At 48.0% G+C, this 11,915-nt stretch overlaps 2 protein-coding genes across 3 annotated transcripts; one reads left to right on the top strand and one right to left on the bottom strand.

Moving 5' to 3' along the window:
• Positions 1-2,208: 2,208 nt before the first annotated feature.
• usp44 (ubiquitin specific peptidase 44) lies at positions 2,209-7,278 on the top strand. Its single transcript, XM_061668391.1, has 6 exons — positions 2,209-2,285; positions 3,355-4,970; positions 5,162-5,363; positions 5,854-5,962; positions 6,135-6,352; positions 6,603-7,278. Exons 2-6 carry the CDS (start codon positions 3,465-3,467, stop codon positions 6,725-6,727), a joined length of 2,160 nt encoding a protein of 719 aa, XP_061524375.1. The 5' UTR covers positions 2,209-2,285; positions 3,355-3,464; the 3' UTR covers positions 6,728-7,278.
• Positions 7,279-7,362: 84 nt separating this feature from the next.
• metap2a (methionyl aminopeptidase 2a) lies at positions 7,363-10,854 on the bottom strand. 2 transcript variants are annotated; one of them, XM_061668393.1, is made up of 11 exons: positions 10,666-10,854; positions 9,837-9,920; positions 9,711-9,767; positions 9,538-9,640; positions 9,297-9,458; positions 8,996-9,177; positions 8,843-8,937; positions 8,675-8,771; positions 8,450-8,553; positions 8,248-8,363; positions 7,363-7,914 (listed from the first exon to the last, which is right to left on the bottom strand). In XM_061668393.1, the coding sequence occupies exons 1-11, from the start codon at positions 10,811-10,813 to the stop codon at positions 7,662-7,664; spliced, it is 1,401 nt and encodes a 466-aa protein (XP_061524377.1). In that variant the 5' UTR covers positions 10,814-10,854; the 3' UTR covers positions 7,363-7,661. The 2 variants fall into 2 exon arrangements, with proteins under 2 accessions (XP_061524377.1, XP_061524376.1); XM_061668392.1 differs by having other exon boundaries at positions 9,711-9,920.
• Between the last annotated feature and the right edge of the window lie 1,061 nt (positions 10,855-11,915).

Below are 11,915 nucleotides of genomic sequence, written 5' to 3'. Positions count from 1 at the left end.
GTTTCTTCTCCCGAGCCATGTTCAAGGCAATGCTGCTCTCTTGTGGCTTATTGGAGTCAATACATCACCCACTTAACCCACGATCCGGCAATGCTACCCTCTTGTGGCTCAGTGGCGTAACTACAACCAACTCTTGACCCACGATCAGACAATGCTGCCCTCTTGTGGCTCATTGGCGTCAATACATCAGCCACTTGACCCACAATCTGGCAATGCTGCCCTCTTGTGGATCAGTGGACTAACGACAACCAACTCCTGATTCACGAACATTTCCTTCTCAACATTGTCGACTACTTTTAATAACGAGATATTATGTACGATAATGTGTGCAAGTCATACATTTTAACGTTGAACCATTTCGTCTTTGCGCCTGGATTTGGAAGTTGCATTTGGATACATTTTCCTGAATAAACAAAGTGGAAAATAAACATTTGTCTCTTTTTGTCTCGCTTGTGATACAAAATGTGACTAAATCCTGCCCTCTGGTGGTAAAATCAGGTCTTGAAGAGCACAACTTGACAAAATAAAGGCTCTCGTTTTAAAAACAGCTTTTATTCAAACAAGAGCCACAACACGGTCGTCGTTCAGATGAATATACTAACTCAATATTTAAAGAATAAAAAGATGCCTCATGCTGAGTTGAAATGGAAGGTCATTCCTGGTGAGGGCCTAAAAGTTGGTTCAGCGGTCATGGTCAGATGCTTGGAGGAGACATCGGGGTGCGGGCGAACATTTCGGTTGGGTGGCGGTGGGCCACAACCAGCAAATCCACACTGACGAGCAGCAGGAATTGCTGGCTTGTATGTCACTCATTTTGTAAATATGACCAACACGTTCCCCTCTCAGGTGCTGTAACGTAATCCAGCGACGACGACGACTGAATAATATGAACGAAAACTATCGTCCGTGATAGTCTAGTGGTCTAAAACCTTGCCTGCTGTTCGAGCGTCTCGGGCTCGATCCCCACTCTGTGAACCCCACTTAAAAAGAAGGACAAAAGAAGGATCGAACTGCAGTCAGTGACACAAACTATCGAGCTCTTTTCACGTGACAAACTCTGGCGCTCAAAAATGCTTGAAATGGCCGAATGTTCTAAAACTTCACCGGTGCTTGTGACCCAGGTATTAGTTTCGTGTTGTTTATTATAAAATTATTATTTTTTATTTATCTGCTAATAAACATACCGGTTCTTTAGCGCTGCCTCGCAAGAAAAAGAAACAAACAAAAAAAACGTGTCATTTGACAAAGTCATGGAGGGCACTACTTCCAAAAAACCCCTAGAGGAAGCAAAGTATTAAAGCCAAGTAGTTTATACCTTTATAGTGAGTAAAGAAGAAGAAGCTAAACAGGAAGTGAGCCATGGCGCTCGAACCAGAAAAAAAAAAACAAAAACAAAAAAACGTTCGATTACAGTATTAAGATAACAAATAAATGCCAAACACAAAGTAGGTCAAGTGATTTTGGAAAATCACACTTTTTTTTGGAAAATCACACACAAATATTGTATTTTTTTCTTCAAATTCCTATCTGTCGATAACATACACTTTTAAACATATATTTAAATGTTAAATAGAAGGTATAAATATGATATATATATATATATGAGTTTGTACTTTAGTAGAGGTGGGTCTTTGAAGTTTGTAAAGAATAAGAAATTCCATTCAACTTTCTCTGCTTGATAGACGTAATTTCATCAACCCCTTTTTGTGTATGTTATCTACTGGAAAGCTTACTGTACTTCTCTTAATGGAAAGATGTAGTGATACATGCATTGAAATGTCTTTTCTTGTGTGGTTGTTCTTTCAATTATTTCAAAAAACAAACAAACAAAACTACCACCGTAAAAAAAAATAATGAAAAAAAACAAACGGTCAAATGTTTCCTTCTAGTGTTCAAATATGTTACTGCAAGCGATTCGTCCTATTGGCCCAGAAGTTAATTAATTGAGTGACAAAATCAAGGAGAAACAATATTTAGTCGATCGGTGTTTGTTTGCCTGAGTTTTAAAGTTATTTTTCGTTTAAAATCAAGTAAAAACAGTAGGTATTCCTGCTCGAGAGGGTTCTAATCCACTGATTATGGTTGCTTTGTGATAATCATCAAATGATAATAATAATAATAATAATAATAATAATGGAAACAAATTAGAGGAAGATGCAAATGCGAATGGGAGTTCTCGTGCACGCGCCTGCCCTCAACCACGCGACAGCTGCTGACAAGATGGCGACCCTCGCAGGAGAAATGAAGGCACAGCATTGAGTGGCGTCAAGTACAAGAGAAGCTCCGTATGTGTCATTTTGCACTTGATTCCGACACGGTCGCCTATTAACCCGGATCCGGTCCGAACGAGTGCCGGTGATGGCTCCGTAGCCCAAATATGTTCAGATTTCGAAGCAGCAGCTAGCCCGGCTGAAGTTAGCCTAGCATGCTCGCGTGTAGTCGGAATTGACATTAAAATGTGACAAAAGTGTGGAAATGGTGTGTGCATCAACATTCACCTTGTTTTGGACACATTTTGAGTGTGGAATCATTTCAGTCAGTTTTGCATTTTGTTCGGGTGTTTGTTTACAGCTGTCTAAATTGCACGCAAGCTGCTTTATTTAGCCTGACTTTTGTTGTTGTTGTTGTTGTTATTATGATGTCGTTGCTGCGTGACAGGCTGCCTTTTGATTTCGGAGAAAATGTCAGCTTTAATCTTAGCAAGGTGCTAACTTGGTGGTTGTACTGCAGGCCAACTGAGTTGCGGTTCTTTTTGAACTTGTTGCCACTCGTCAGGCGACGTCATTTCCCAACGACGGGATGCATTTATTGTGCGCGACGACGACGATTTTCAGAGTCTGAAGTCCGATTCTGGAGTCTGTCCCAGCTGCCTTGGAGCGACAGAATGCACCCTGGACTGGTCGGCAGCCAATCACACAAGTAGACAAACAAGCGTTCACACTCACATTTTTGACACGTACGGACAATTTTCAATTTAGTCTCAAATGCTGTGGTGGGCGAGCAGGATTATTTGGAGAAAACCCACCCACCCATGCACAGGAAGAACACACAAACACCACGCAAGAAGGCCTGAGCCGAGGTTCGAACCCTGAACTGTGAGGCAGGTGCGCTACCCACGAGTCCCACCGTGCATCCGCGAGCTGGAGTTAGGGCATAAAGGCACTCTCGTTGAGCCAAGTGAAAAAGTCGTCGGACGATTCGGTGCCTGAGGCGTGCGGACAAGGATAAAATGATTTCTTTCTTTCTTTTCTTTTCTATTTCTGAGCCAAGGTGCACATTTTATTCTAAAGATGTCACAGCGCTCACAGGTTCTCCGAAAAAAAACGATTGTAAAAGTGTTTCCTTCCTCCGTAGACATCAACATGCCCCGGGAGGGTGCCCATTCTCGTTGCCTCGGTGATATGAAGCCAGCGTGACACGGCCTGGCACGCGAGAGCTTTGAGCCAGCGAGCGCCGCAGGCGCGATGGACCGCTGCAAGCACGTGGGGCGGCTGCGCTTGGCCCCGGACCACTCCATCCTCAACCCGCAGAAGTGGCACTGCGTGGACTGCAACACCAGCGAGTCCATCTGGGCGTGCCTGGGCTGCGCTCACGTGGCGTGCGGCCGCTACATCGAGGAGCACGCCCTGCAGCACTTCAAGCAGCAGCGCCACCCGCTGGCCATGGAGGTCAACGAACTCTACGTCTTTTGCTACTTGTGCGACGACTACGTCCTGAACGACAACGCCACGGGAGACCTCAAGCTGCTCCGGAGCACCCTCAGCGCCATCCAGAGCCAACGCTACGAGGTCACCACCCGCAGCGGGCGCACCCTCCGCTCCGCCGCCGACGCCCCGACGCCGTGCGGCGCCAGCGAGCTGCAGCTCCGGGACGAGGACCGCATGTTTACGGCCCTGTGGCACCGACGCCGCGCGCTCATGGGTCGCGTCTTTCGCTTGTGGTTCGGGCTGACGGAGCGCGGGCGGGCGAGGCAGGAGGAGGAGAGGCGGCGCGAGCAGGAAGAGGATCAGAAACGCGAGGCGAGGGAGCGAAGGCGTGCGCTCAAGAGGCAACTGCACGAGCAACTGGAGAACGCCCCGCAGAGGAAGAGTCGGCGCTTACGTCAGAGGACTCGGAGAACTCCGGACGGCGCCGTGAAAACCCCCCAAAAGACCAACACGTCCGCACCCCTCCTCGCCCGCCGCTCTCGAACTCCCGCCACGCCCGCTCCAAAGAGAAGCGCGCGTGTAAAAAAGACTGACTCGAAACCCAAATCCAAGAGCGGGTCTTCTTCTGGCAGCAAATCGAAACGCAAACCTTTACCCGCTCCCTCCCGCCAAAGCGCCAGCCGCCGAAAGCAGGCCACCGAAGACGGCGGCTCGCCCTTCAAGCGGCGCCCGACGGTCACCCCCGGGGTGACGGGCCTGCGGAACCTGGGCAACACGTGCTACATGAACTCCATCCTTCAGGTGCTGAGCCACCTGCACGTCTTCAGGGAGTGCTTCCTGCGCCTGGACCTCACGCAGGCTCTCGAGCTGCTGGCGTCCGCCGTGCACGGCCAGCTGGCGGCCGAACCCTCGCCCCTCTCGCCCCACAGGAAGGGAATCCCGGCGGGGGCGGGGCTGAGCGGAGGCGCGGCGCGGGGCCGCAAGATGGAGCTGATCCAACCCAAAGAGCCCAGCTCCAAGCACATCTCGCTGTGCCACGAGCTGCACACGCTGTTCCAGGTGATGTGGTCGGGCAAGTGGGCGCTGGTGTCGCCGTTCGCCATGCTGCACTCGGTCTGGCAGCTCATCCCGGCGTTTCGCGGATACGCCCAGCAAGACGCGCAGGAGTTCCTATGCGAGCTGTTGGACAAGGTGCAGCGGGAGCTGGAGAGCACGGGCGCGCGCGCGCCCAGCGCGGCCGACGTGCCGCACACGCAGAAACGCCTCATCAAGCAGGTCCTCAGCGTGGTCAACACCATCTTCCACGGGCAGCTCCTCAGCCAGGTACCACGCTAAATTGGAACCCAGACTCTAGTCACAAAAAGTTTGGGATATTAAAATTTCAGGATGAACCTAAAATGCAAAATTAACAACAGGTGTTTTGTTTTTTTTTTCTCCTCTTCTTCCCCCGTAATGGCTGCCACTGCCATGCGGATGGTGTCGTCCAACGCTGTTTTTGGGTCTTTACGCGGCAGGTGACGTGCGTGGCTTGCGACCATCGCTCCAACACGGTGGAGCCCTTCTGGGACTTGTCGCTGGAGTTCCCCGAGCGCTACCACAGCAACAGCAGCCGCGAGTCGGCCACGCAGGCCTCCTGTCACCTCACCGAAATGTTGGCCAAGTTCACCGAGACGGAAGCGCTGGAAGGGAACATCTACGCCTGCGACCAGTGCAACTGTGAGTACCGGCACCCCCGGGAACTTTTACGGCTTACTGTTTTCTTGAATTTAACTCGGTAGACTTGTATCTATGGATGTCAATGAACGCCTAAATAAAAACAAAATATCTGCGTAATGGCCAGTCAAAGGTTGAATACATTTTATTGGAGATGCACCCTGTATTTGTTGTTCATTTTGGCTTTTTTTCCCGGTAAAAGTGGTTTATAAAAATGTTTTTTCTAATGTATTTACTGGTCCTAAATTCTGTTAATTAAAACATACTTATTAATTCATGTTTATTTTTTAATTGATCCCATATTGGTTTTCTGCAAATAAAAATGACATTTTAATTTAAAGTTACTTTAAAAGTTGTTTTAAATTAAAGTAAATAAGTGGTTCATTAAGTGCAATTGAAGTAATTTGTTCTTTGATGACGCTTGCATCTCAAATCCACATTTCCAATTGAAATGATTCACAATGCTGTCGTTCTTCTCCTTCTTGTTGACTAGCTACGCGAAGGAGGTCCTTGTCCAAAGCGGTCCTCCTCACCGAAGCGCAAAAACAGCTGACGGTCCACAAGCTGCCTCAGGTGCTGCGGCTCCACCTCAAACGCTTCAGGTAGGACCACCGTCTCCGGACCCCGCCCCGCCCCGACTATCTGCCAAATCTCGGACTTTCTAAGACATTTGATCAAATTGAAGCCCTCTCATCATGAAATCCAAGGGGGTAAAGAGCTAAACTGTGCATGTTTGAATCACAATACATTTTGGAAAATGCGCGGGGTCCTCAGGTGGTCCGGTCGCAACCACCGGGAGAAGATCGGCGTCCACGTGAGGTTCGACCAGCTCCTCGACATGGAGCCGTACTGCCGCGGCGGCGAACCCTCCGCCGCGCCGACCTCGCCGCGCACCAAGCTCTTCCTCTATGACCTGTCCGCGGTGGTGATGCATCACGGGAAAGGCTTCGGCTCGGGCCACTACACCGCCTACTGCTACAACTCGGCGGGAGGTGAATTTTTTTTATTTTTTAAGATAATAAATTGGGTATTTCCCACCATTGAGAGTAGTCCTTCATGCTTTGTGTTAGTCATTTTACGTTGTTAAAAAGGAAACAAAGCAGCAGCGACAGTCTTGTTTTTAATTGGACAAAAAGGTCTGAAATTGCGACACCGTTGAATGAAAACTCAGCAGTTAGCTTGTTGGTGAGCCGCGATTGCCGGCTACCTCGCTAATGCGGCGTGTGACTTTCCTTCCGGCAGGTTTCTGGGTTCACTGCAACGACTCCAAGATGAACGTGTGTTCCGTGGACGAGGTTTGCCGGGCGCAGGCTTACATCCTCTTCTACACGCAGCGAGTAACTCAGGACAAAGACCGGCCGCTGTAGGCCAGGACTTCTTGGTATACGGGAGTGAGCACGTAGCTACTTCAATGTACGCTTGTCTTTTTTTTTTTTTAAATCAGAGATGCGACAGAATGGCACGCAGACGAAACGGGGAGGCTCAGTCCCGCTGACTGACTTTGCATGCAGGCAGGCCTTCACAGGACCTCAAAGTCCCACTTTTAGTCCTCACGCGCGGGATCGTAGCAGGTCATTTTGTTCCATCCCTGACAGATCAGCTAAAGTGCCCTTTTTTTTAAAAAAAAAAAAAAAAAAAAAAATGGAGATCTATTTTTATCGACCAACCTTTTGATCCGAGGAATGTATTTTATAATTCCTGATTCAACACCACCTGCAATTTATGACACAGCACCTAGGGATTTTATGTATTTAATGGAGCGTACACTCCAGAGATGTTACCTCCATACAGAGAAAAAAAAAAAAAAAAAAGAAGTCAACCATGTTTCCTTGAAAGCACAGTTTAACATCAGCTCCTACTCCATTTGTGTGTAGTACTATGCAAATTGTTACCTCACTTTTTTTCTCGAGAAAATTACCTCAATAAATGAGAATATTTTTCCACTTTTCTACTAAAGCCTGTCGTCTGGTCACTGTTTGCACACGAAAGGACAACTCGGTCGTAGATGAGCAAATGTATTTAATCTTTTCCTTACAAAAACATTCCAGGGAATTCAAAACGGGAACAGAGGAGGCATTCATTCCCTGCTGTTAGCGACAGAAGCCAAACGTACTGAATGTAGCTGAACCTGATCTGTTTGACGCACCCAAAGGCAGCTTACACTTTTCCGTCTTCGGCAAATAGGACAAACTGAAACCTTCCTGCTTGTTGAATCAGTAGAAGAACCGATAGAATAGTCAGAAAGCAAGTCCTCGCCGTTTCATCGGTCTGCGGATGAGTTGGTTGGCGTCGGGCGGGCCTTCAGTAGTCGTCTCCCCGGCTCACCACCTCCTTGCAGGTGGGCCTGAGCAAGATGGTGTGCTCAAACTGCGCCGTGTAGCAGCCCTTGGTGTCGCACAGCGGCGGGTAGGGGTCCATGATGCCCAGGTCGCACAGGTTCTTCAGGGCCATCAGGTACTTGCTCTCGCCCAGGCGGTCCAGCCACCGGCGGCAGAACGCCAGCGTGCCGAAGTTCTCGTTGATCACGTTCAGGAGGTGCTTCGCCCGTGGGAGCCTGCGAGCGGAGGCAAGTCAGTTTTTTTCTTAATGTCCTTAATTCTCACTCAAAGTTTTCCATTCCTACAGTTGGGAATCTTGGATTTATTTAAATTAATACAACGTATTTTTTCAAATTTAATTTCATTGAAATGTCAAATACCTCTTAAAATGTAATTTTCTAAATAAAATAAATGTATTATCAATTAATAAAGGACAGTTACAAAATGAAGGACGTCCACTTCGTTTCCTCGTAATTCTCACTTGAAAATTATTATTATTATTTTTTTTACTAATAAAGATGAAACGTGGACCGATCGTAATGTAGGAAAACGACAACAGAAAAGGCGACCTGATGGGCACGTGGCCCACGTCAAAGTTCTTCATGTAGTGTGAGCACTCCATGTCGTCGTGGACCACGCCTTTGCCCGTGCTGCCGAACGTCTCGATGGCGTACACCTCGCCTTCCTGCCCGCAAAACAAAACCCCCCAAAAATCTTTTGGACACTTATCGGAAAAATGTAAAAAAACAAAGTTTTTGCTTTGAAGCCCACCTCCATTTTAGTGGCTTCCCCTCCTTTGACGATTGGCACAGTCTTTCCGGCGTGTATCCTGTACTGGCCAATGGAATGGCCGTTGAGGTTTCGGATGGGTTTGACTGCGGACACAAGCATCTTATACGTTTAAATAACACTTGAAAATATTTTTTAACTTACGAAAGGATGGGGGGGAGACACAAATTGTCCTTAATCTCTGGACGGAACTCAAAAGTGAGTTACCTTGATACGTTTTGCCATCCAACTCCACCTCGTAGGACTCCATCACTTCCTGAATGGCCTCTCCGACGTCACACAGACGCACGTCGATTCCAGCGTTCTGCGGCGAGCGATAACATGAAATGTGAGCTCTGTGTATTCAAAAATAAATATTCTATGCGTGCGGCGTACTTTGATGCCGGTGTTGGTGGCGTCTTTGACGGCTTCCAGCAGCTTGTCGTACTTTGGGTTGAAGGTGACGGTGAAGGCACAGTCAATGATTCGCCCTGTCGACATCAACAAACATGTAGCGGCCGTTTTGAGGACGCCATTTGCCCGACGTACCGTTGATGTGCGTGCCAAAGTCGATTTTGCACACGTCGTCATACTGCAGGACTGTGGGGTCTCCGGCGTTGGGAGTGTAGTGGGCAGCGCAGTGGTTGAGCGAGCAGCCGGTGGGGAACGCCAGGCCGGCGTGCAGCTTGTTCTCCTTGATTAGCTTCCGGGAGCAATCCTCGAGACGCTCGCTGACGCATCGGGGGGGGGGGGGGGGGGGGAGCATGTTATTGAGAGAGAGAAAAGCAGAGACGGTGTTTTTTTCATGATACGAGCGAAGAAGAGTGAAAGAGCGCGAGTGTAGCCTCACCATATTTCGATCATGGTCATCCCGGGTTTCAGGAACCCTCTGACGTGCTGCCGGACCTGCCTGTGAGCCTCGGCCGCCTGCCTGAAGTCGTTCCACACCTCCTCGTTGGCTTTGTCCAGCACTCGCCTCTCCTCGTTGCTGCTGCGCCACGCCGCGCTGCGCCTGCCACCACACACACAAACACAAGCGCTTGTAGACAAACGTACACCACAGATTGTACTTTTTGTGTCAGCGTCTTTACCCATCATGTGAAGGAGGGTATTCGCACTGCTGTCCGATGGGGAACTCCCCAGCAGGATACAGCTCACAGATGGGAATAGACGGCGGATCGGTCTGACCTTTGGCTGTGAAAAACAAAATCATCACAAACCCGCTTCCCGTCTTATTTTCAAGGCACGTCCGGTGCCAACTTACATCCTTTCTTCTTCTTTTTCTTCTTCTTCTTCTTCCCTGCCGAGTTCTCGCCGTCATCTGCGAAGGTGCGAGATGAGGTGATTGGTGGATGAAAACGCATGCGTTGAGGGTGTGTTTGACGCTCACCTTCCTCGCCCTCCTCTTCCTTGTCCTCCATCACCTGCTTCTCGAGCTCCTTCGTGACCTCGGCAACATCGTCTCCATCGGGACCTGCGACCAAACACAAACCCGGCTAAAAACGCTTCTGCGTGGAAATCTGCTTAGTCAGCAATATGCAAGAGGAAGTGGGTGTGACAAATATTCTTTGTCTGTTTATTTGTATTGCAGCAACGTGAACTAATTAAAACCTGAAACGAACTTTATTGATTTGAACTACTTTGCTCCAATCGGGAAGTCAGGCCAGCTCACGTAATAGAACACCCTATTACGAAACCGGAAAACTTGGTGGAGGGCAATGGCGGCTCAGGGAAATAAAAGTCAAGAAGTCGTTCGCCGGGTGTATTCAACTTTTATTTTGTAAAATGAAGTTCATATTTGCGCGGCTTTCATTAAGCGTCACGGGTTGTAGCAGTGGATCTTTTTCGGAGGCAGGCCTGACGTGAATTGCAAAAGTGATCCCTAACCCGCATGGCTAACAAGGAGCACCGTCAAGTCCAACTCGTTGTCACTGCACTTCCGGATATAACTTCACAATAACACACCTCGATGTCCAGTTAGTTTCCCAAGTGACTAATTTTGAATGTATCTACAATATTTTCATGTATGCCATTGCAACAACAGTTTCGAATGGTTTGCCGTCTGGAACTCCAACCCTCCCGACAAGTTCAGCACGAGATTGTCTTGTTTTGAAGGCGAATTCCGATTGTTTCCGGCTTTGTACGTTACAAATATGTCCGCCCTGTCAAGGCACCAACAGGTAGCGTTTGCTAAGCTAACCGGCTAGCAGCAGGCTTACCGGCCGCAGCTGACTTGTTCTTCTTCTTCTTTTTCTTCCTCTTCTTGGCCGCCGCCTCTTCCACCGGGTCGACATCCTCTCGATCCGCGGCTTCGCCGTTCATCTGGACCTCCTGGACCTGTTTTTGCTGCGCGAGCACCGCCGCCATGACGATGACAGCCTGCTGCTTCTAAGGTAAGCGCGGGGCATTGTGGGAGCTCTGGGGAAGCGCTTGCGTTGGAGTGATGCGTTCAGGGTTCTTCGTCGTTTTAGGAACTGAAGGTTGGCAGCCACTCGATGGCACTGGAGTAATTTAATACAATTGAGGCAATGTTACGTTCTGGGCTGATGGCATGCTGCTACACGTTAGTAATGTGCGACCAAATTGTTTGGTGGTCCTATAATCTTCCTTTGTCTTTTGTGTATTAACCATAAAACTGATAAACAAATACAGGGCTAATATTGCAACGGAATGGGGCGATTAGTAGGGTTCCTACACAGAACATATTAGATAGTGAGTCCATCACGTGTTTAATCCAATAATTGCTCTGTAAATGAGTATTTACTATCTTTGTTCATCCATCTATGCCAGTGACATGTAGCGACAGGGAGAATATTTAAATTATCTTCCACTAAATGGCAGAAGGTACAACTAACCTGTCGATATTTAGACAACAGAATGAATGTTTGTGTTGAACTAAAAGTGGCCCATATTTCCCAATCAGGACGTTTGTGAGTAAATTGGACAGGATCATCTTTACGTCAGCATACTGTAAATACAGGTACCCGCAGAAAACCCATGCATGCCTGGGTAGAACATGCAAACTCCACACAGGCGAGGCCAGATTCCAACTCTGGTCCTCAGAACTGTGAGGCAGATGTGCTAACCAGTTGTCCACCGTGCCACCCACAGTCATTTAATTTAATAACTTATTATGTTGATGACTTTAGCCTACGGTTAACAAACCCACATTTTACGTGTGAAACAGTCAAGATTTGAATACAGGACTTGAAGTTGGAATTGGCCTTCTGAAAAGTATTTTTTTGTGTTGAACGAATCCGTGTAATTTATGAGTTTCACTTTTGGAATTGCAAAAGTGAAATGTCATTTATTGAGATGCGCCTGAACTATTTGGGACATTGCTGTTTGGTGGTGTGCGGTGAGATTCTTCAAATGTTAAATGTGCCTTGGCTCAATTATGTGGTCATTTTTAAAGTAATTGAAGTTGCAATGTAGTCAACCTCTATACCCCTAAATGTATGAAATGTAA

The sequence above is a fragment of the Phycodurus eques genome, chromosome 22, assembly GCF_024500275.1.
Source record: "Phycodurus eques isolate BA_2022a chromosome 22, UOR_Pequ_1.1, whole genome shotgun sequence".
NCBI lineage: Eukaryota > Metazoa > Chordata > Actinopteri > Syngnathiformes > Syngnathidae > Phycodurus > Phycodurus eques.
Note: the sequence above shows the minus strand (reverse complement) of the source record. Positions and strands in the feature narration are given on the sequence as shown.